The sequence below is a fragment of the Lepisma saccharinum genome, chromosome 24 (genome assembly GCF_977018435.1).
Source record: "Lepisma saccharinum chromosome 24, izLepSacc3.1, whole genome shotgun sequence".
Taxonomy (NCBI): Eukaryota; Metazoa; Arthropoda; class Insecta; order Zygentoma; family Lepismatidae; genus Lepisma; species Lepisma saccharinum.
The window spans coordinates 52,525,966-52,551,169 of NC_139252.1; the positions used below are offsets into that span (position 1 = coordinate 52,525,966).

Here is a 25,204-nt window from a genome sequence, read left to right on the forward strand (position 1 = left end):
ATGCAATGAAATAAGCTGCTCTACACTACGAAGTGCTAAAACTCCAACGTAGAGATCTACATTAATTTTACGCACAGGAACTATAAATTATCGACTAACTTAAACTTCTGTCAGCGCAGGAGCCTGTAAACATTATCCCATTTCCCCACCTTGTGGATGTCCATGACATTGGGGCATGCAGAATAGAAGATGAATAAAAATGTCAGTACTCACCAAACCTTCCCAAAATGCACCGCTTCAGCTGGCGAATGGAATCCTGTGTCTTATGTCGTGGCTGTATTGTTTTCACCGAAAGGCGATAGCTACTCGGTTCTGCCGAGAAGACGGTTAAATGTGGGTTCATTGGAAGGACTATTTGATGGCCCAAGGAACGGCTAGAGTGAAAATAAGGGTCGGAATGTGGTTACACGTATGACCAAATGTTCTTTTTATTTAAACAGTCTCTAGATCACTTTGAACCAGAGGCATCTCGTGAACGCATGCATCAATTATGGGGAAAAAGGACAGCTTTCTCTGCGACGACATTCATGAGCATTTCTACATTCTAATTTCTTCATATAGGAGAAGTATTTATTTTACACGAGAGCGCTGAACTAAGTTTATATTACATTTCTTGGATCTGAAGTGAAAGAAAGTAATAATTATTTTCCCACAATTGATGCATGCGTCACTTCAGATCCAAGAAATGTAATATAAACTTAGTTCAGCGCTCTCGTGTAAAATAAATACTTCTCCTGTATGAAGAAATTAGAATGTAGAAATGCTCATGAATGTCGTCGCAGAGCAAGCTGTCCTTTTACCACAATTGACGCATGCGCAACATGCACCGCATACATTCACGAGACGCCTCTGCTTTGAACGGTATAACTTTGGAATTGCACTGACATTAGCGATACGGCGTTCGTTATAAGACTGTAATAAGTGCAGTCACGGTTCCCGGAATGACTTATCATTCATACGCCGGCACGGGGGCCAGACGTCATTATGGATACGGGAAACCGGTCGTGACTTACTTACGGTCCAGGTTTTTTTTAGTTCGGTACTGAGACGGTCGTTTATTGTCGTACTAATGCGAGGCGGAGATAAATACCTTTTAATGTTAAACTGTTTTGTTTACCTTAGATATGTAGACTCGGACAATAATAGCATTATATATATACACCTGAAAAAACATCAAATAATAACACTGACGAACGGTAAGAATGTGAATATATTCTATCAACAAAAACATATTGGAATCAACGAACTGTTTACATCGCCTCCTCAATCACTCTCTCTCTCTCATTCGTACTTCTGAGGTATTTTACATGTGAATATAGATACAAATCATGGATCTGATCAACATACCATTCCCTTTTTGTTTGAACCCTTACGTGAATTTAGGTCATTAGTCTGCCCGCTCCTGTGCTCTTTTAGATCAAATATGCGCCAGCCCTCGGAAAGCAGTTATCTAAAACAATTGGGTCGGCGTGGTTAAACCTTTCGTTCGAGTGAGCGCGCACATCAAGTCGTAAGCACGACATTTACCATGTTTCTCGGAGGGGGTAATACACACAAACCTCTCTCGTCCATTGAGAACAAATACACCATTACATAGTGATGCAAAACTTAACCGGCTCCAGCTGCCGGAATACACAAATCAATCGTCGGCGCGAGCAAAAATTACATCAAAAACCACAATGCAATAAATAATACTGCACGCGCACGACCTTGCAATATAAAATACGCTTTCCACAAATAAAAAGGACTAACGGGTCAACTATTGACAAGCTAATTGACGCGACGGGGCGGTCGGTTACACAAAAATGGAGCACACTTTGACAATTTATACTAAAAATTAACGTAATGGAATGGAGCTTCTAATTCTGAGTGCCGACAATCAAATTATTACATATGAACATGAAATGACCTTTTATATAACATTACTAAAAAATATATTAGGTTCGAGGTTCCTGAGTCACTTTGCAAATAAATGAGACTTCGTACGGTACGGCGTTGATACAAACAATACATGCTTACATGGACATAGACCATCTGAAGAATACTCTACCGGACTCTGCTACATCGCGTGATCGTTCATCTTTCCTGGATGCGGGGTTTGCACAAGGTTCCTTTGCGGCGAAAATGTTCTTCGAGGTAGAACGCGGCGAAGGATCATTGCGACGACATTGGGCACTTTCACTTTCATAGAACGTCGCGTGTCTCTGTTCTCAGAAGCGTGGGCTGCACATGGTCACGCGTCGGTCCGGAATCTCTCTAATGTGTCGGGCATCAATCAAACGTCGTCCTGGAATCATATCTCTCTGATAACGGGCTTCGGTTGGACGTCGATCTGGAAACGTCCTTCTGGGCGTCAGGCAATGTTGGGCTTCGCAGTGCTTTGTGTGTCGGTCGTCGGTCATCGGCGTCGGCCTCACCGGATGGTGGCGGTGAATCGTTGCAGGCGTCGGGGAAGGCGACGGCATGCCTTCCCTATCTTTTTAGCCGCCCATTTTCATGGTAGTCCACGCTTGGTAAAAACAAACCACCGCGTAATGCTTCACCAAATAAAGCGCACACTGGTAACTCTCTATCGGCAATTCGCTCACAGTACGCAAGAAAAACAAAGTCCACGGAGACAAAACAATAGTCACGCGAGAGTGTAGCGCGGAGATGCTCTTTCTACAAAATCCGGGTAAAAACTGTGTGTTGAACTCGAAGTACTGCAGATTTATATAAGATTCAAAATTGTCCGTTGGAAAACACGTTAGAGTGGCTTGGCTTGGGTTTCCGAAGAGATGGAAATGACCTCTGTCCATTGTCTCGAAATGCGGTCACAAGGCGCGTCCTCTGTTCTTGCTAACTTGGGCTCCAGCTGATTATCCTGGTCATCCATGAAAAATAGTTTCGGCCTCCCGCAGCGAATTCTCAGTTGGTCCCGACGAAAATAAGTCTTCCCTTTCTCCGTGACGACCCGTGTTGGTGCAAATATGCCAAGTACTTTGCCGTATTGACAGTTCGGCTGTCACTCATAAAAACCCGTCTCCCAACTCCCGACGTCTGGCTCGGATACAAATCTTTCCACAAAATAAACCAAACCTTACACTTTACATTTAAACATAATATGAATCAATAAACAAAAATGATTAATATCGAACGGTGTCACTGGATACCGTGACAAGACAATCTATGAGGGAGGGGGGGAGCAGTTATGCAAATTGTGAAGAGCGGCCTAGGAATCGCGTTAAGTGTAGTGCTTATGGTTAGGGGGAGGGAGGTGATGTTTATATTCCCGGCTACCCCACCCCAAGTATATTACCGTCGTTATGATAAACCATATCAGCAACCCCCCCATTTCCCTCATCTAATAATTTTCACTTCAAGCTCGTATAAGGGGAGATATGGCCTCCTTTATTTCGTCACTCAGTCGTATATAACCAGCTTTTCCTGCATTTCTCGTTTTTAAAAAATGGAAATTATAACCCCACTACATCCTCCTGGCACAGTATTGGCTGTCACTTTGTGTGTTTACGTCTTTTGACGTCGCTTTCCTGCCTCTTGATTTGACCGCAACGATAAGGATGAATGGTATAATGCGACAAACAGAATGATACATGCATGCTTTAACACGGGATTCGAATGTGAGACCTCTGTCATCGTAGAGTGTTGCGCATGCGCTGATTACTCCGCGACGCCCATTGTCGTGGGTTTCACTTATCGCACAACACTCGAGCAACACTGTGTTCTGACGTCACGGAAGAAAAGTTTTTAATTTTAGGATAAATGCCTACATTGTTAGATTAGACTAGCTAGGTTTCGTTCCCTTAGCCTAAATAATACTAAGCTAACCTAACAGGCCTAACCTAACCTCGTAGGCATTCCTCGTCTGACGTCAGAACACAAGATTGCAGAAGTGAAGTGAAACAGGACAGACCCGATTGTCGCTTTGTCACTGATGTCCGAGCTCGGTAAGTGGTCGACTCATCTCAGAACTGAAGTTACGGGTTCGAATCCTGGCCTGGACAAGGGCGTTCTCTTGTGAACGATTTGTAATAAAATCATCAGTCATTGTCATAGTTACAATTGCCCCCCCCCCCTTTACCAAATTGATGGAGAATGATGCTGAAAAAGAAAACTACAAATATTCCAAGGTTTTGTATATGGCGACGTGCTAACAACACTTTTACATAAAACTGTGTTACATCGTTATTACCCAGCTGCTGGGGATACTAATATAACAGTTTCTCTTCTGGACCGAACCGCAACGAATAGTAGTATTTCATTGGCCATGTTATCTTCTATATCTACAATACACCCTTCACGCAAAAACCTCAGCACATACTGCAATTATGGCTTGCATCTGCGTAATCTAAATAGTTACTTGTCAAATGGACTCCCCCTCCCCTCGAACACGTTCCCAAATGCACCACCGACAATTTCTGAAGACATACATCCAGGCCCGTAGCCAGGATTTCTTATTAGGGGGGGGCAAAGTCAATCCTAGAGGGGGCAAATTTTTAATATATTGTGTTGCATTGGCAGATATAGCAGGGTACAGAGGGGCGCTTGCCCCCCTCCTCCAAAAGTGATAAGTAACAGCATAGACTAGTTAGGTTAGGTTCTAACTATTCTATGGTAACAGGAAAGGGATGATATCTTGAAAATCCAATGAACATACAAAAGTTCGAGCAACATCAAATAACAATATTTCGATAATGACCTTTCGGACTAACAAAGAATACAAAGATGAAGTTTAACATACAGTATATAGGCTAATTGGGATTTTATCTACTTTATATTTACATGTCAATAATGTTAATAGACGATTAATATGTAACTTTGGGCTTCTCTGCAGAACTGATTAAGGAAGTCCTTTATGAATTGTGCTTCATAATGTAGTCTAATTTCCAGTATGCAATATTTTTACACATAAAGGAATCTAACGAGAATCTAACACCACCATTATGTTGTGTTATGCAAGAAAAATCGAATTAATTAAATAATAATGGTTACATGTTATCTACACTTGGATGAATTGTGTAAAAATTTGTATAATTTTTTGTAGGCCTACATGCTAAAACATGGCTCCTATTTGCTTCAAAGGGGAGAGACTTGCATAACTACAGACATTGTTTGCCTACTGGTTACGTTAACCATTTTGCAAAATATTGTGTCATTGAAATACATGTGTTTGACACCCGACAAATTAAATAAGAATCCTTTGATTGATCAATGACTTCTTGGATTACAGTGTCATCATTCCTATTTCATATCAAGTTTTATAGAGGGAAATGTTGTATCCTCTTTATGTTATGAAAAAATACCTTCCTTAATGACTAAGGTACGAAACCAAATGATCTAAGGGGCCTCCTTCGCCTTACCCCATTTCCGAAAAAGCGAGGTCTCTGGGTCACTTATCACCACCACTTTTTGAGCAGAAGCGTACAAACCCAAAATATCAGGGTTTTTTATGCTGATACTGATTTCTGCCAGTCACAGAATGGCTTAAGATATATGAACAAAATTAGGAGAATCCACTCCATAGCAGAAGAGTTGACATAATTATTTGTCAAAAAATTAGGTTGTGCATGAGGTACTTTAACAGACAACGTCTGCTACAGACACAATGTAATATTATAAATATAAGAAAATAAATAGAAAATAATTTGAGATTTTCAATCCTATTTATTTCACTGCAGCTTTTTTTCTCCTTGTCATTTTCTTGAACCTATATTCATAGGGTGCCGCCTGATAACATCGAAAATTTTCACAGTGTGTACAGGACATCAAGGAAGGCAACTTTTATCAATGACTATTTACTCGTCTAATTCTTTTTTCGATGTTACAAGCAATCGAAATATGGCATCTTATGACCTTAATGTATGCAATCCCATTGTAAGCTTCGCAGTTGCAAATGTAATTTATTTTTACTGCCGTTTAAAATTCTTGAGAGCAATATACAGGGTGATTCTAAAGGTAGGGTACAAACGAAAACCACAGATACCTCCCATGAAATAGAGACGAAAGTGCCCCTTCCACTTTGCTGAGAGATGCCTCCGTGAGGAGCTAGACAACGCCGAAAACGTGTGAAAATGAACTTCACACCGCTGTACAGCCAGTACCAGTGAAGATAGAAAGGCGGAACAAAAGAAGTCAAAAGGAACACCAAAGTCGCCCATCCGAAAAACACCAGGCGGCAGCTGCGCAACGCATGCGCATGGGGTTCCACAAAGGAAATAGGAGTGTCCCGCAAGACAAGTGAAAGGAAAGGGTAGCGATCGACAACAGTAGGGACAAAAGAAGCAATGAAGCATGATGTAACAATTGGACAGCAGGAAAAAAACACCATGACTGAAGCAGTGCAGTCGAGAAAAGTAGTGCGAGGTTGCAGAACCACGGGAGGACGACGTAGGACGAAGAAACACACCGAGAATGCAAGCAAAGTGGTCCGTGACACTCGACAGGCAACAGACGCGTACATGGTTCGGTGCAGAAATGGCGGCGCTGGCGGTGCAGCGCACGGGGAGTCCCCAAACACAGTGTAGAGACACCGCAGCAAGAACAAAGCATGGTGCAACAAAAGAGAAAGAGGACCGGACGGGGAATGGTACCTGCCAAGGAGACAACAAATGCGGGACGAGGGATTCCCCGTAGCAGCACCGAGGGGATGTCACACAGAGGTCGTGCGCCAGTAGGACAAACACAGCAACTACGGGCACAGGAGCTTATTGCCAATGAAAGGTGCACGTACAGAAAGGACCACGTTCCTCGTACAGACGTTGTTACAAACGTCGTGATGGGGCCCAATCAGCCTCTTAGAAATGAAGCCGGAGGCACATCGCTGGGTGGGAGGGGGCGAAAGGCTGCTGGAGTGTCGTACGGACCCCACCACTCCACTTTGCTTGCATTCTCGGTGTGTTTCTTGCTTCTTTTGTCCCTACTGTTGTCGATCGCTACCCTTTCCTTTCACTTGTCTTGCGGGACACTCCTATTTCCTTTGTGGAACCCCATGCGCATGCGTTGCGCAGCTGCCGCCTGGTGTTTTTCGGATGGGCGACTTTGGCGTTCCTTTTGACTTCTTTTGTTCCGCCTTTCTATCTTCACTGGTACTGGCTGTACAGTGGTGTGAAGTTCATTTTCACACGTTTTCGGCGTTGTCTAGCTCCTCACGGAGGCATCTCTCAGCAAAGTGGAAGGGGCACTTTCGTCTCTATTTCATGGGAGGTATCTGTGGTTTTCGTTTGTACCCTACCTTTAGAATCACCCTGTATATAACATGCTATGGAAACGATATCATGCAAACAGTCAGGGTTAAAACTTAACTTTCCCTTTATAAAATGGATATCATGACACACACCTATGTTGCTTATCATATTTAATGCGTTTGCATAGAGAAATGATTCATAAGATTTGAAATTCATATTTATATTTCATAAGTAGCTTAGTGTAACCCGTCTCACACTACAAATTTTATCGCTTTCTAACCGAAATAATAAATGTGAAACACTATCACATTTTCATCGTGTTTGATAATAATTTGAGCCAGTAAGCTGTCCTACATCTTCCACTAGCCGACCTCCATGGTGGGATGGTTACATAACACACTACGAAGCCAGGGGTTCCAGGTTAGAGCCTGGGCATGAATGTTCTTTGTGAACAGAGGCGAAACCACAAATCTTTATATGGAGAGGGGTCAAGTACCAGGACAAACATGCCAATTATAATAATAGTAATATAGTGGTGGTAGTGGTAGTAACAATAGTAGCATTAAAAGGACCATATTATTGTCGTAAATCATGCAAAAGGGGGTACAAGTCGATGCTAAAGCATTTGTGTTTGAACAAATAATTTGAAATATTAACTAATAATGGAAAACAAGCACACAAACTGTATTTTTGAAAGACAGAATATGCATGACTAACATTATTCTTTTTGCACATATGACACGTAACTTTCATGTACAACATATTTTTTACACATATGCAACATGGAGCGACATAAAATAAGAAAATACATATGCAACATGTTAACTCTAAATTGTGTACGTATTCAAAGTTTCTTTAATATATATATATTATTTAAATACATTACATGATCAATTCATCCGCCAAATTGTCTCTCAAATGTGCGACAACAATCTGAAATATATATCTGGCCTTACTTCTCTCTCAGGTAATTTAGAATGTATTACAGAAAATAATCATATTGGGATCGAAGCAAGCAGGAAAATCTTTAGATCCAAATATTTGCAAACTGAAAACAATATTGATTTAATTGGGCGCAAATAATTTCACTGGGCGCGATGGGAATCTCTCTAACATTTTTTTATTCATTTAGATCGTTTTGGCCCAGAGTTGACTCCCGCTGACCCCTAGCTGCGGCTCTGCACTACGGACGATAAGAATAGTAGATATTATGCTTGCGAGCGAAGCGAGCAAGAAAATTTTACGAAATGTACTTTTATTTGTATAAAATTTGAAATCGGGATGGCAATTGCCACTCTGTGCCCCCTGTAAGTGCCCTTAGCCGTCTGGAAGAAAAATGCAAGAAACACTTGAAAACTTATTCCATCTTGAGTATCCATTTGTCCTGTTATTCTTAGATTCTGCTAGTCATGTTTCTTTACTTCAATGTTTGCCCCCTAGATTGGACTTCCCTCCAAGATTGGGGGGGGGGACGACAATGCCCCTGCTCCCTTGTGGTTGCAGCACTGTTTGTGAGTGTCTCTTCATCAATTTCACGTCATCACTCATCTCCACGATTAGCTGGGTGTGGCAGAAAAGCAATGCTAAGTAACACAAATCAAATATCCACTCCCTCTCTCTCGCTATTACCAAAAGGTAGACTTGGGAAACAAAAAAATTATGAAATTATGCAGTTCAAACTTCATAGCAACACATTCGAGAAAAAAAAACATCCAAATACATTAGACATTTTTAATACAAGACTACTCAAAGTGTCACAACTGTTCTAGATAATGAAAATTGCGAAATCATTTTCCGAAATCTGAATCTGGAAGGGAATCCCCTCAATCCTGATACGACATTATACGGAATCCGACACACCTTCGTGTTGTAAGAGTAATACAGGATATAAATGTAAAAATTAGTAAGAATTCCAGGTAGGAATGTGTTCTGTATTTTTCACAGGGGGGGCAAAGCATGCTCTCAGGGGGGGCAGTTGCCCCCCCTGCCCCCCCCTCTAGCTACGGGCCTGCATACATCACGATACCTAGGTACGTATTTCCACTCATTAGCGGGAATGGGTGCCAAAATTGAGGGGCAAGGACAGTTTACTTTCTCTTGGCAGACAAGGCTTGGGACAAAAGTGGCCAAAAGTAGGAGGGGGAGGGGCAGTCGCCTCCACTTTCTTTTCTTTCAGAAATGGATTTATGGGCTTCAATACAACTGCATCTCCCTGTTAGTTAGGTGGTCTGCAAAGAGATTCGCTGTACAAAAGCACACAACGAGCATATTTTTAGAGCTGCCTTGGCGGAATGCACATTCTTCGTGTGTATTCCTTCAACAGTTTCATATAATCATTATTCATCCTCATCGCCACGATTAGCCAAAAGTGACAGAAAAAGCGACGCGAAATAAACATACAACTCCAAGATTTCGAAATTGAGCAGTGCGTAACGACTCTTTCATTCTAGCTGGTACATATTTTAGCCAATGGCGTAGCTACGGGGTGTGCCGGGTGTGCCTAGGCAAACCCTAATGGGCTGCTTTATCAAAGAGAATTGAAGACAGATATTTCAATAAGAGAGAAAATAAGCGGCAGTTTGTAAGAAGTTGAAAATGTCATTACGTGGCACAAACGTGTGCATTGTCGCTGATGAAACGAGTGTCTGTAGTTTTTCGATTTTTTGATGTCATTGGAGAAAGAAGATATTTACTGCATTCTACTCTGTACAACAGCGCTTTTCTTCTATACCTGTCACAAGCTGCACGTGTGAGAGAGAACTTTCTCCAAGCTTACCCAAGTTAAAACTAAATTAAGAGCAACTCAGAAGCAGGATAGATTGGAAGCCCTGCTCTTGCTATTTGTGGAACAGGAAAAAGCTTAGTGTATTGATGTAAATGAAGTTATTGATGAGTTTAAGAACATTGTACCTTTTGAGAGACGTCTCTTGTTATAGATGACGTGTATTTTGATGTATTTGTTTGTAACATTTATGAACATTTTGTGTCTGTGTAATTTCTATGCAATTTGATTTTTTTATACTACATATATTCAGAAATTTTCAACACTGTCATTTAGTGAATTTATATTCCTTTACAAACATCAGTGCAGTTAAAGAGCCACGTGATTGTGTTGCAAAATATGCTATTAAAAATGTACAAGACCTCATTTTTTTTCTTTGTGCACATCCAAATATAAAGTTCTAGCTACGCCTATGATTTTAGCGCATCCATTTTTGTTTCTTCAGGAATATGGAGTTATTCCAGGTGTTGATATAACCCGTATCGATGCTTCTTACGAGTACGACGTGCACAACGGCAAAACTTTCATCATGTTCATCAATCCAACAGTATCGCTTTCCACGGTCTAAGTGGGGCTACCAAACCAATACCCTTTCAAATGAACCCACAGCCGAGAACTTTCTTGAAAGTCGGAAGTTAGGGTCACAAACCACACGCGTCTGTCTCAACTTATGTGCGTCACTCGTCAGAACTTGTGTTTTTTACACGAAACTTCATAAACGATTTCAACGTTTTCGTAACTTCAATCAACCCATCTATTTCATTAGCTATTATTACCTGTTGATCTCTTCACAAGCAGCTTGTCAATCCTAGTCCGGCACAAACATAATTTACTGCATCTCACGAACTGAGAATAAAACAATATCGAAATCACAATAAAATAAGTATGATACCGTGCCCATTTTTCCGAAGTACAAAACACACTCTCAGGTTAAATCCAAGGAATATAGAGATTAGGTAAAGCCATCCGAAGATTGCCGATCTTGCACGAACGCGTGACGTCACCGGGGAAGCAGTAAGCTCGGCTGAAGCAGACGGCCCCTAGCATTTATATGGGACATTCAGAGAGCGAAGGCATATTATTACTTTTAGGAGGGGGAAAATATTAATTGTCATCCTCCAAGATGGTATTGAGGCATCCTTTTAATGATTAGTAACATAATTGAAAACGCGCTACTTTTAAAAGGGGGCAAAGTACATGTGAAAAAATGTATTCTGAAAATCCATTGAAACTTTCTGACCCATGCGCTACAAAGAAAGTTGCGTGTTCTCCTTTAGAATTTCGTCATTTTACAAATTGTAATATAATTTTAACAAAAACGTTGCATGCTAAAGAAGAGTTAAAGAGTTTAAAAAATAATTGATTAATAGACTTAGTTTATTTTACTTCGCTTATCTGTCACATATGGCTAATCGCAAAGATGAGGATGCGTGATGATATGATGAAATTGAAGAAAGGAAAGACCCATGCCCGGGCGGGGATTCGAACCTGGGGGCTCTTGGCATCGTAAAGCGTTGTGCTAACCACTTCGCCACGAAGGTCAGCATTACAAGGAAATGAACAGAAAATGGCATATATGTTTTAATATGCGAGAAACATGTGCGAGGAGGTTATTGAAGTAACATATAATTATTACTAGACGTTGTGATGAAAATTATTAATATATCTGAAATGTTGAGAGTTGACCTTGCAGTCTCTAAATGTACTTTTGGGGTTACGCAAAACCTTTACTCAAAATTGCTAGCGTAAATTTATAAGCTATTAAAATTTAAAACATTCCTGTTCGAAAAAAAGAAACTGTCAAGTCAAATTAATATTTCGTAGAAATACATATATTTTTCTTTCACGAAGCCGAGAGAGTATTTGGAGGGGACGGTGGCTTGGGAAGGCTATAGCCCCGGATCTCGATCTGCAAAGGGGCTTCCAGTGGGAAAACATTGTTATGAAATAGTCCAGAAGAAAGGGCAAAATGATTTTTTTTTTTAAAAAATGGCTCAAGAATACAAAGATATAAGTGGACATTTTGCAAGCTTAGTCTAAAACTTACAACTGATATCGTACGTGTGTGTGGGGGGTACGTGAGGTAACACAGTGGAATATGATTCACAATACTAAAATTAAAATAAATATGTGGGAACAATAGAAATCAAAATATGTTGTAGCTAGTGACGGCGCAATAGTAAAGATGGAGGGGTAAATCATATTTTCCCGGGGCAATCATATTTATTATTCCGTTACATACGACACAAAAATGCATATTTTGGCTAAAAGAGCATTCATTTACTTATTTATTTTTGTCGTTTTACTGGGAGCAGATAAGAGAGAGAGAAATTGTCGAACGAGAATAGGGGGGCGTTCCTGCCTCCCCCCCCCTGTAGTCACAATTGTATGCTTAAGGTCAGTGGTGGCAATTGGGTTCCAAAATGTGGGGGGCGGGGTGGACAAGGGGACAAGCATTAAGAGGCCATAGTGTGATAGTGCGGAGGCAAAAGAATGGGGAGCAACTATCTCCTAAATCGTCGCCACTGTTTAAGGCTGTCATTTTAATCAGAACGTGAAATCGGGACATTTTCTACCACTCAACTCCTCTGTTTCCATGCATTAACATTGTGTGCCGGAACCATCTCAGTGTGTGTGTTTATCCATTTCTTCTCCTCAGGCATCAAAACATCTATGTACCAGAAGTATTTTTACGAAGGTGTTACACATGCACGGAATGCACAATCCACTCGACAACTCGAGATGTGTCTTGTCCTCCCATGTTTGCAGCTCTTATAAAAGCTGAAACCCACCAAATTGTTCATATTCAGGCCTAAGCACTCGCAAGTGTTCAAAATTGTCTGTTGAGTGTGTGTCGAACCCAGTAGCCTTAAACGAAAGTATTTTTTTATGCCATGAAATTCTCGGACTGCATACACAAAATTTGGTCTTGGAACAACCAAATCATGACACAAAACTTTAATTTTTAGTAGATCTGTGCAGCTTATTTCTTTTTTAATAAATCGCTCCAATGCCCAGCCCGATACTGCCGAAATATTCATTTTAGAGAAAGAGACCTTCGATCTCTTCGTCTTTCGACCCGAACTACTCGTAGCACTACTCGACGTTCCGCTGTCGTCAATGTCTTTAGCTTTGGGACCGAACTGGAACTAGTAGTAGACTTCGTTACTTTACGGTATTTATTCCATTTCATTTTCGAATCACTAGAACTTATAAAACAACCAATGGACACTGACTGATCACTAATCGACTGTATGAATTGTCATACTTACCTCAGAAGTCTCCACCTATTCTGTTGTACAGATCAACCGGGAAATTGAAGCCGCGTATTAATATCCTCATTATATTCTAGAACGTTCCGCAGATAAAACGATTCGTAAATATTGCCAGTAGTTCGACTCCTTCTCTTTTTCAAGAACGTTCCCTCTCGCGCTTTATAGAGATTAAAAAATTACAATGAATCCGAATCGCCCTACGTGTGGCGTTACATTTGTTGTGCAGCTTCCAAATGCTGACAAGTCTGTACATAGAGTTTAAGTTCGCTACGACAACACCGAAAGCGTAAGAAAAGTTTACGTGGAATGTTATCAACAGCAGGGTTATAGAACATTCTCCGTCTGGCCTTAATAAGTATTTCTCTCCTAAAATTAACGTCACATTATTCAAGAAGACAACAACCTAATTTTATCTAGTGTAAACTGAAAAATTTCCTGGTGGGGGGGAGGGGGGGCACGAGTTACGATCCCCACCTTGGATACGCGTTATAAACAATATCAGGGTTATAGAACATTCTCCGTCTTGCCTCGATAATTATTTATCTCCTTAAATTATCGTCACATTATTGAAGAAGACAAGAACCTAATTTTATCTCGTGTAAACTGAAAAAATTGAGGGAGGGGGCTCGAGACACCTGATGCCCACCTTGGATACGCACTATTAACAATAACAGGGTTATAGAACATTCTCCGTCTAGCGTCGATAATTATATATCTCAAATTATTATCACATTATTCAAGAAGCCAAAAACCTACGTAATTTTATCTAGTGTAAACAAAACAATTTCCTATAGGAGGGGGAGGGCTCGAACGCCTGATCCCCACCTTAGATACGTGCCATTAACAATAATAGGGTTATAAACATTCTCCGTCTTGTCTCAATAATTATTCCTCTCCTTAAATTATCGTCACATTATTCAAGAAGTCAATAACCTAATTTTATCAGTGTAAACTGAAAAATTTCCTTGGGGAGCGGGGGGGGGGGCTCGAGCCACCTGATCCCTACCTTGGGTACGCGCTATTATTAATAACAGGGTTATAGAACATTCTCCGTCTTGCCTAGATAATTATCTCTCAAATTATCACCATATTATTCAAGAAGCCAAAAACTAATTTTATATCTAGCGTAAACTGAAAATTTTCTAAAGGGGGGTTTGAGCCCCTGATTCCCACCTTGGATACGAGCTGTTACCAATAACAGGGTTATGGAATATTCTCCGTCTTGCCTCTATAATTATTTCTCTCCTTAAATTAACGTCACATTATTTTATTTGACACCACAAGAAACAAAAAATCTCATTTTATCTAGTGTAAACCGAAAACTTTTGGGGGACTCGAGCCCCTAAGCCCCCCCTTGGATACTTGCCTGGGAAGCAGTCACGTTTATTACACCCTTACATATATATACAATATTAAAAAGTTCTGCTTTTAGATCTCGCACAATGCCTTTTTCACAATTTTTATTCACATTTTTATATCAGTCAAGCTGTGATATTTTAGATTTATTCCGTTAGTTTTCTGATAATAGTTTTCACAGCTTTCCATAGCATTTAGGCATGATTTCAGTTGACAAGAACAAAATAATCTTAATTCAAAACATAGAGCAAAAATAAATCCAACGCACTTAAGTTAAAACTCCCTTACATTCGAAGCCTGGAGAGAACAAAACAGGCGTTCCTTCGTAACACGATTTCTTGAAAACTATTTTACACATTTGAATCAACTTTGTGATAAATTGATTAGAAAGGATGAATCTTAACAATAAAAGTTGTAACTTTTCTCCTGCTACTATATTTTAGAAGATATTCGTTGTCAAATTTCTCAATATTTGCATAAGGAACCAGACTTTTCCGTGTCGAGTGTTTCGATGATGACGTCATGCATCCACGGACAACTGCGCATACGATCTGCGTCGAACGAGCACCCCCTGGGTTAAATCAAACGAGATCTTGGCTCCCGGGCGTAATACGCTAGCGCCGCGCTGCGGGTAACAGTGGAACTTGCCTTGCCGACAAATGTAACTCGCGGGGTTAATCTTTCGACACTCAAAATGTGCACAACCACAAACCCTATCCAGTCTAGTTATGTACACCCAACGGTGAAAGAAACAGTAGGCGAATTGTCCACCACCATTTTCATTCGGTCTGTATTACACAATGTGATGGCAATGAAATAATGACGTCAATAAGCAGAGAACAATGCCTGCTTCGAACTAACATAGTTTAATTCCTTAAAACAACACAGGATGTAGAATATAAAACAGTAATGAAAATAGTGGTGGACAATTTGCATACCATTATCCTTGCCATTGACTGTACACTCGCGTCAATTAGTACTCCGGCAGTTTGTTTCTTTATACAGCATATTTGCAGAAGATACAATGACAAGAATCCAAATACACAACAGAGAGTAATAATTAAAAAGAAAGACAGGAAAAGTGAGAACCACAACGAAGAAAAACCGGAGACAACATACTCTGCTAAACTTCCCTCGTGGCAACAACGCATCTCCACGTATAGGGGCAGCTTATATGAATGCGCTCTATAATATACTGTGAAAGTTTATTAACAATTTAGTTCACACTGAAAAGGAGAATGTAGTGTAATATCGTAATTATGAAACGAACCGGAACGATCCGTTACCATTTCTGACGAGACGAAAGGGGGAAGTTCCAAATATTTATAAATTGGAACGCCGTTCCGGTCAATTCTGATCCTTGGGTAAGACTAAAGTGATAAATAGGGACCGGATTTTAAGGTGCAGCACCTTTTTTAAATTTAGCTGTTTTCACACCGATCGTTTGAGATATGTATTTTAGGAAATGGAATCAAGTAAAATGAACACACTTTGTTGCACCTTTTCGTGAGATATTAGCACACTTTGATGCTTCAGCACCTTTGTACTTCCTTTTATCGTGTTTTGTTAAAAAAAAATGGATTTTCACTCTTCTTGAGCAGCTACATAGAATCCTATAGTCTCATTTTATAGAGCAGAACAAGAGCTACTAAATGGTATAATATAATCATTGCAGCTCCAATAGTTCCCAAGATAATGTAGCAAAACCTGCGAGAGAAAACACAAACGTCAACAAAACCTATTCGGCAGAACCACAGCTCTCTCTGCGGTCCGCGCGCATTATATATAGAAGGGACAGAAAAAGAGAGCATTGAATAAATTTATCAGCACCTTTTTAAAACAGAACCTTTCTTTCCCTATCCCGACCATAATATTACATCTTAAAATCCTTTCCCTAGTGATAACGCTCCTTTGACACCGAAGCTATCACCTTGATCATAGGCGCAACTGTGGGCCTAACTTCTGGGAGGTGGGGAGAGCAGAATCAAACTTGGGGCTTAACTTAGGGGGGTGGGGAGAATTAAAATTATTCTATCCTATAAAAATAGCGTCCAGGACTATTTTGCAAAATACCTCTTAAATTATCGAAAAAAAAACTCATTATTTTGCTTCTCATGTCCGAGGAAGTTAACAAAAGTACCATTAACTTGTTAATTTTAATAAACCTTCAGATTTTGGGTGGGGCCAAGTAACCCCCCCCCCCTCTGCCTCCACTACATTACGCCTATAGCCTTTGATGTCCGAAATTCAATAGTCATCCACCGAAATGTATGAAACTATCAATAAACCTTCACTTAAACGCAGCTTAAACAATTAAGGCATCCACCCCAACAATCTGTGGCGTGTCCAAGGGGGGGGGGGTGTCACAAACTCGACTTTTGGCTCAGTATTCCTGAAAAAGTAAAACGTTAAAGGCAGTTGACAAAAGGTGAGGACTGACTACTAAGGAAAAGTGCACATAATCACCTCCGTCCTTTAATATTCTTAGTCCGTAACTCAGCTGTGTCAGGTCAAATCTTGGGAGTTTCCACATTACTACAGCTTAATCTAAAGAATAAATGGTTCCGTGAGAGTGTGTTCATAATATCAAAAACTATATTCTTGTGCAAGACATCATCACACATCAGTAATTGAAACGTTGTAAGTGCCAAAAGCGAAAGTGTTGGGAAATCGCATCGTTCAGCACATCAGCCCGTAAGAACGTTCACACTAGTGACCTATTTACACGCCCTTTGAACTACTTAGAGGGCTACCAGCCACATTTCACGTTTACCACCTAATAAAGCATGGCGCATTTCACAGTTTAACGTGGAAAACTGTTTGAATTATTGTGGCACTTACAGCGTTTACCAATTTTAGTCTTCAATTACAGCTTTTGATTAATGATTATTTTTTTACTAATAAATTTCACATCAACAACAAAACTCCCTCTTACAAAGTTCATTGTGAAAGACACACGTGCAGATGTTTATACTATTTGTAAGTAATAGTGCATTGTTCTCCATTTGCATGTTGTACAAAGGGGTTGGCTCAGGTGTTCAGATTCCAATGCCTTTCTTCGATTCTCCGAGGGACCCTGATTCCATAGCCATACCTGTGAAGCCATACGCCCTCTACAACCTCCGGTGTCCCAGCGCTGGAAAAGTTCTGGAGAAGTACTACATCACGAGTCTCAAGTGTCTGATCTCCAGATCCGCAACGCAGCAAGAAGTCTTGGACTTCAATCGCAATTATTACAACTTCATCAGATGTCACGTAAGTAAGATCAAGTGTCTCTGTAGGCTGTGTTCGAAAGGTCCAAAAAGCAGGCTATCCTATTAATTTTCACCCTCCCTTCCCAGTAAGTTGCGATACTTCAAACCCTTCAGTACTACCACAGAGATGAAAGCAGGCGTTTGTGGCCTTCAGTGAAAGTTCCATCATACCATTTGCCTAAAGTGACTTCTGAAAACAACACAAAACCTGCAGTTATATGGTTTCAAACCTGTGGCACCCCAAATACAAATCCATCATATTAACCACTCATACATCCTTGTTCAGGCTTAAAACTTGTATTCATTCATTGTTTTCTGCCTAATTGGCAGGTTTTTCACGGCAATCTCCAGCTTTTCCTATTCTCTGCCTTACGCTTCGTAATAGCATATGACCCAGATAATTTAATATCATCCATAAGCTGATATCTCTTTCTTCCATGGACTTTTGCTCCTTCAACCAATACCTCGAAGGCATCCCTTAGGAGGCAGACAGTGTCCTAACCAGTTTATTTTCCAATTCTTGATGGTCTCCATTATTGATCTTTTTTCACCAACTCTTTTCAGTACGGCTTCATTTCTTACCTTGTCCGTCCATTTTACATGTTCTATTTTTCGCCATGTCCACATTTCGAAAGCTTTGAGTCGTTTTTCTTCATTTCTTCTCAACGTCCAGGTTTCTGCACCATATAGTGCTACACTCCACACAAAACATTTTACTAATATCTTCCTTAGACCTATGTCCATGGGTCGACAAAAAACTTTTTTTCTTCTATTGAAAGCTTCTTTTGCTATTGCGATTCTCATTTTCACTTCTTGTTTGCAGCTCATGTCACTGCTTATAGTGCATCCGAGGTACTTGAAGCTATCCACTTGCTGGTTTCTTTCACTGTTTGCTCTCACATTAATATTCCTTGGTTTCCATCCTATAACCATTGCCTTTGTCTTCTTTACATTAATCTTCATCCCATACTGCTCACAGCTGCTGTTTAACTCTTCTAACATACTATTTATGGTTATTTCATCCTCAGCGAATAATGCCATGTCATCAGCAAATCTTATGCAGTTTATTCTTCTTCCTCCCAATTTGACACCTCCTGTTCCCTGGAAACAATTTTTCACTATATCTTCTAAATAGATATTAAACAAAGTAGGCGATAGGCAGCATCCTTGTCGTACTCCTCTTCCAATTTCACAGCCTTCTGTCATTTCGTCTCCTGTTCTCACTTTAACTCGTTGATTCATGTGTAAGTTGCTTAGAAGTCTTCTCTCTTTCCAATCTACACCAATTTTCTTCAGAATTTCTGAAAGTTTAACCCAATTCACTCTATCAAAGGCTTTCTCCAGGTCTACAAATACTACAAACACCTCCTTTCCTTTCTCTAAATATCTTTCCCCAATGGTCCTCAGTAAACCAATTGCATCCCTTATACCTCTTCCTTTCCTCAAACCAAGCTGTTCTTCCTCTAACTCGCCATTGACCTTCGAGTATATAGGCGTCTGTACAGAATTCTTAGAAGAATTTTTGCCGAGTGAGATATCAAGCTGATTGTCCTGTACTCAGAACATTTTCTGGCATTGCTTTTCTTCTGCAGAGGTACCAAAACAGTCTCCATGAAATCTTGTGGCCAATCCCCTTTCTCATAGATTTCATTGCATAAGTGCAGTATTTCTCTTTTTCCATCTCCCAGGCATTTGATAAGTTCAACAGGAATTTCATCAGTGCCCGTTGCTTTCCCATTCCTCATTTCTTTGAGTGCTTGCTCTAATTCTTCATTCAGGATATAGTATCCTTTCTCATCATCAGGCACGTCGTCTTCATTTTCTACATTCAGACTGTCTGGGCAATTCTCTTTCTGGTAGAGCTCTTCAACATACTTTCCCCACACATTCGATATTCCTTTTTTGTCTGTGATTTCACATCCTTCCTCGTCTTCTATCATCCACATTGTTTTCCATTTCTTCTTTTGGAAGCCCAAGCAGTTTACTTCACGATACATCAAGTCATACCTTTCCCTTTTAACCAGTTCTTCAATTTCTTCACATTTTTGTTTCATCCATTGTTCTTTTGCCCTGTCAGTTTCTCTTCTTAGCTGGTTATTCAGTATCCTGTAATTTTTTCTTCCCTCTTCTGTATTTACATTCTTCCATTTTCTCCGTTCCTCAATTTTTTCCAGCATACTTTCAGTAATCCATGGTTTCTTTGCACTTTTCGTTTCCTGTAGCCTATTGTTTCATCCACTGACTTCTGTAAGCAACTTGATGTACATATATGTATAATAAAATTTCATAAATTGATCTACTTGATTTTTCATTTCATATAGATATACCCATTATTAGCTTCTCCACGTTGGTATCCAGCTTTGGGTGGTATACTACGAACTGTTGTCACAATGAAAGAATTAGGTATGTATCATTTTTCTTTTGTGCAAATAAGAGAGAGAGAGAGAGAGAGAGAGAGAGAGAGAGAGAGAGTGAGAGGGAGAGAAAACAAAATAAAATAGTTGATGTAGACCTTGGAGAAAGCAATAATGACGGGATCTTATTGCAAAACCAAATTTTTTTGCCTTTCTAATAGCATAGTAGTAATTTCGTCACCTTGTAATCAAGAGGTCGCAAGTTTGATAACTGGAGGAGGCACAAGCTGTAGGTCCAGTCCAAATTAAGGTATCTGTGCATAAATTAGACTTAAACTTACCAGCAAACGCAAATTCCCTGTCTTTTCAAGGTACCTTCCTAGAGCACTCTACAAGGATTTAACGTAATAAGTAATAAATAAGTATTACATCTTCCATTTTGTGTGTTGATCAAATGCATCAAATTTATTCAACATTGTTGACACTAAATAGCGAAAAATAAAATAAAGTACTAGGGAGGAAAAGTGAAATATGTTTTCAGTTTCCAATCTTGACAAGCACAATACACATCTACGTTCCCTAACTTTCCAAGGTTTTTGAAAGTTTTTTTTACAAAATTCCGACTTTTTCATGACCTTAGTTGATTGCCCCAGATTTTTCAGGTGAGTGAGCAGTTTCTGGTCTAGAAAACCAAACAAAAATGGTCATGCGACTGGACAAAAAAGCCCGCTTGAAATTTAGTTTTAGTTTATTATGATACGAGCACAGATGTGCACACGGGGTGTGTCAGGGGTGTCCAGACACTACCTAATGTGTCCTCAAAAAAATAAAAAATATATAGAAACTACCATTAAAACAATGAAAAAATATCCACTTTTCTTTCTGCACAAATTTTTCCTTGCTCTGGTGGCTTCGTCAGGCAGTACACGCCTGAAGAAGCCACCAGACAGGTGGCGATATTGATCGTGAGGAAAAATTTGCACAGAAAATTGAAAAGTAACCGCCAAATAGATATCTTTACAAATAATATCCACGTTAAAAAAGTAAGGAATTTCACTTCATTTGAGATACTGTTCTCTCTCTCTCTCCAAACAATAAGATATTGTTTACTGCATGGGTTTTCAAACTTTTAGCTGTCGTGTCTCCAATCCTCTGCCAAAATTTGCACGAAACCTCCCCTAAATAATAATAGAAAATACATATGATGTGACCATGAAAGATAGTCAAATCTCCTCATGTGTTTGTTTACTGTTAGTACATATGCAAGTGATGCAGATATAATGTGTATGATTGATACAGGCAGTGTACAGCTTTTTTAATGTTTATAAGACAGTGTCATTTGATTCAGCCAATTTCTGCACAAAGACACTATCAATGAAGTTTTCATCATTGGCATGGTTTTCTTCCACAAGGTGCAAATGCAGTTCCTGTCCAAGTTCAAAGACACTGGAGATGACATTGCAGATGGACAACCAACAAGAGTTGCAGTGATACAAATTAAAGAAATTGATCTAAGCTTTCCTGGTGAAAAATGATAAAAAGATTTGATGTATTCATTGTAAACACATTTTGAATTTTCAGAAAAAAAGAAATATTTTTTTTGGAAGTTCTCCTTCCTCCCCTTTGAAACCTCGCAGTTTGAATACCACTCGTTAACTATAATAATCAGTTATCACATAGTACAGAGGATGTATTTCACTTTAAAAATCGCTCAGAGCGCCTCCACAAATTGGCCTGCACTTACTTCTCTCCCAAGCACAGCCTCAATTGCTAATGCAACCTTCTTCAACTCCAATGTATTTGTTTATTTACATTTGTACATAAGACAATTGCAGGTGCAATTGAAACTGCATCCACAAGAAAAAGAAATGCACACCAATTTATGGAGGAGCTTTTTGTGGAATTTACTTGGTATTTAGTATTATCATTTCAGACCTTATTAAACTTAAAAAGTTTGTCTTCGTGTTAGGTTAGGTTAGGTTAGAAAGTTTTTTTTGCTTTCCCAGAAAACAGACGGTCTGATATGAGGTAGTCCATATAATACTAAAGTACCATTTATTTCATGATAATAATAGTGGTTTAATAAAGGTAAATTTGACTGTTTACTTTAATTTTTTAAGTAATCTAAATACTCTGACTATAATGTTAAAATTTCATCTTTATGTTCCTAATAGTTTCTGAAAAAGGAACATGAAGTTATGACAATTAGAACAACATTGTCCAGATATGCAACTGAAACTCACCTTAAGGAACCCCCAAATGAATTAATCTGCGTACACCTACGGATGCAAGTATTCTCACTTCAACCAATTCTATCTCGCAGGTATACCAGTTGATTGCACTAGGCTTTCAGCATCAGACGTGCAGGGAAATATTGCGGGCATGTCGAGAAAGGGTGCAAGCATTGTGCCAGGATGGGACAATGGTGCTGGGTTGCAAGAAGCATCTGCCGATAACATAGGATCTGCTCGTGAGTATTTTTCATATTTTTCAATATGTATAAAATTCTCCTTTTGGGATTATGCAATTTTTACAGGGTATCTACCACAATAACAAATCCAAAAATTCTTGACTTTTTCTTGGCCTTTTTTAGATTTTTCTTAAACTTTATGTATACGGCTCCTACTTAGTTAAAGTTGGAAATTAGCAATTAAGAAAATAAATATTTAATTAGAGAAAACCCCTACCATGGTAAGATGAAAACTGAAGCTGTATTTAACACAAGAATTAGACTTGCTTTATCTATTAATGTATCCTCGACTGCATTTGGCATATAGCGAGGCTCTGGCATCTGGACTTACAGCCAGGGTACTCATCTGTAGGAATTGTGTTGTGTCGTCCACATGTGTTTGTAACCATGGGTGTCACCAGAAATTATTGCAGGGGGAGGGGGTCAGTCAAATGATAAAAGTTAATATTAGAAAAATAGTAAGTATTATTACCATGGTCATAAATGTTGTTTGTTATACAATAATAAATATTATAAACTAACAAAAATAAATTTTATTCGAAATAATACGAGGGTTATTTTTTAAGTAAGGTCAGTTTTGCAATAAAAACGAAGTAAGTAAATGCTTTTCGAAAGAACATTTATTTTCTGAATTTATATACACCACTTCTCTATTTGCTACAATTTCCTTGCTGGTTTAAACATTTATCGTAACGATCTAAGAGTTTTTGGATCCCCTCCTCATAGAACTCTGCCGCCTGTGAGATAGCCAGTTACTCACGGTCGTTTTCACTTCTTCATCAGTGTCTAAATGCTGCCCAGGAAGGTCTTCAGATGGCGGAAGAGGTGGTAGTTGCTAGGTGCAAGGTCTGGACTGAATGCGGATGATCGAATACCTCCCAGCCAAAATATCGATCAGATCATCATCATCTAATTAGTAGAATTTTGAGAACTATGGTACGATTTGTTCTTTGGATGAAATGGTAGAATACAGGGTGGGAAATAACCTTTTGCTAGGGGTCTGCAGGAAAAAGTAACAACAATTGAGAAATTATGGTAATACCAAATGTTTACTACGACAATTGTGGTTACAAAAACAAAATTAAAAGTTAGTTCACGACAAAGCACCTTGCTTCAAGGTAAATGTTAAAACCAAGACCTTCTTCGGCGAAGTGGCATTGACTTCTTCAGCAGTTCTGAATGGCCGGGTGCATCACCGGACCTGAATGCAGCGGAGCACTTTGGGGCTATTCTGAAGGACGCACTTGAGTCCTTGATGATAGTGGAATGCGGACCGGACCGCTATTCCCGGCCAACACTCCTTGCCCATCTGGAACAAGTTCTCCGTGACATGGAATGGAATACGGACTTGTTTGCGAATCTTCTGAGCTCCTACCCTGATCGTCATCGTGCTTCGAGAGAAGGAAACAGCGGACATACTAACTTTTAATTTTGTTTTTGTAACCACAATTGTCGTAGTAAACATTTGGTATTACCATAATTTCTTAATTGTTACTTTTTCCTGCAGACCCCTAGCAAAAGGTTATTTCCCACCCTGTATAACCTTGTTTCTGTATTTTTCACTCAATAATTTTGATCCAATGCATTTTTACTTTGAATATTATGTTTGAATACTAACTAAATGAACTTTTTTTCTGTTCTTAACATTAAGAGTAAAAAATTTTCGGCTTTCTTGTATCTTTAAATGAACGATGTCAATTTCCAAGGGGGATCCACTGACCCGTTCAACCCCACTTCCCGACGCCCATGTTTGTGCCTGTCATTTCATCCATCTCGTATCACCATTCAGCTCCATGTTCACGATTAGCCAAAAGTGGCAGAAACGAAAGTAAAATAAACTAAATCAACCACAAAAATTCTTGATCACAAGTACAATTCTTGACTTTTTATGGACTTCTTGACCTACTTGTTGATTTCTTCATACAAAACACACACAAGCTTCTATATATATGTGTGTAAATGCCAACAGGCCTGCAAGAATTTATCCACAATTCTCTCTACTGTTTGTTTCCGCAGCTGGCGAAAGAAATGGATTAACAGTTGGTGTGATGATAATCATAGCCATTGTGATAGCGGTGGTCTTGATTGGTGTGATTTTCCTTTTGAAGTGCTTCGGGAAGAAGCCACGGTAAGTATAATCACCAGTTGTTGAATTTATAGGTATTAAGTGTAGTGGAATTACGGTACATTAATTTGTATTTTGGCTATTGAACATTGCTTTTTATCTCACTATGTTAACCTTTCTGGACGAGGCTGAAAATCCTGTTTTTCAAAAATTCATAGAAAATATGTTATTAACATGCTATTATTTAACCTTTTTTTTCTGTAATCTACAACATGCCCTCTTTCAATAGCTATATACAGAAAAACCTCGTTCATCCGGACTAATGGGGGTGGGGATAAGTTGACCAGTTTAACGAAAGTCCGGATTAACTGAAATAACCTAAAAGAACAGTAGAAACTGCATTAACTCTCCGTTTATAGCAACAAAATACGTTTATAATGGTGCATTTAAAGGGCATAGGCCTA

The 25,204-nt window shown here is 39.4% G+C and overlaps 1 protein-coding gene across 1 annotated transcript in view; it reads left to right on the top strand.

Moving 5' to 3' along the window:
• LOC145978013 (uncharacterized) overlaps window positions 1-25,204 on the top strand; it is a 37,622-nt gene that overhangs the window by 3,478 nt on the left and 8,940 nt on the right. Inside the window, exons 2-5 of the mRNA XM_083110391.1 lie at window positions 17,620-17,852; window positions 20,173-20,254; window positions 22,529-22,675; window positions 24,692-24,803. Of these exons, the coding sequence (XP_082966517.1) occupies window positions 17,620-17,852; window positions 20,173-20,254; window positions 22,529-22,675; window positions 24,692-24,803 (574 nt within the window). The remainder of the gene's footprint in view (window positions 1-17,619; window positions 17,853-20,172; window positions 20,255-22,528; window positions 22,676-24,691; window positions 24,804-25,204) is intronic.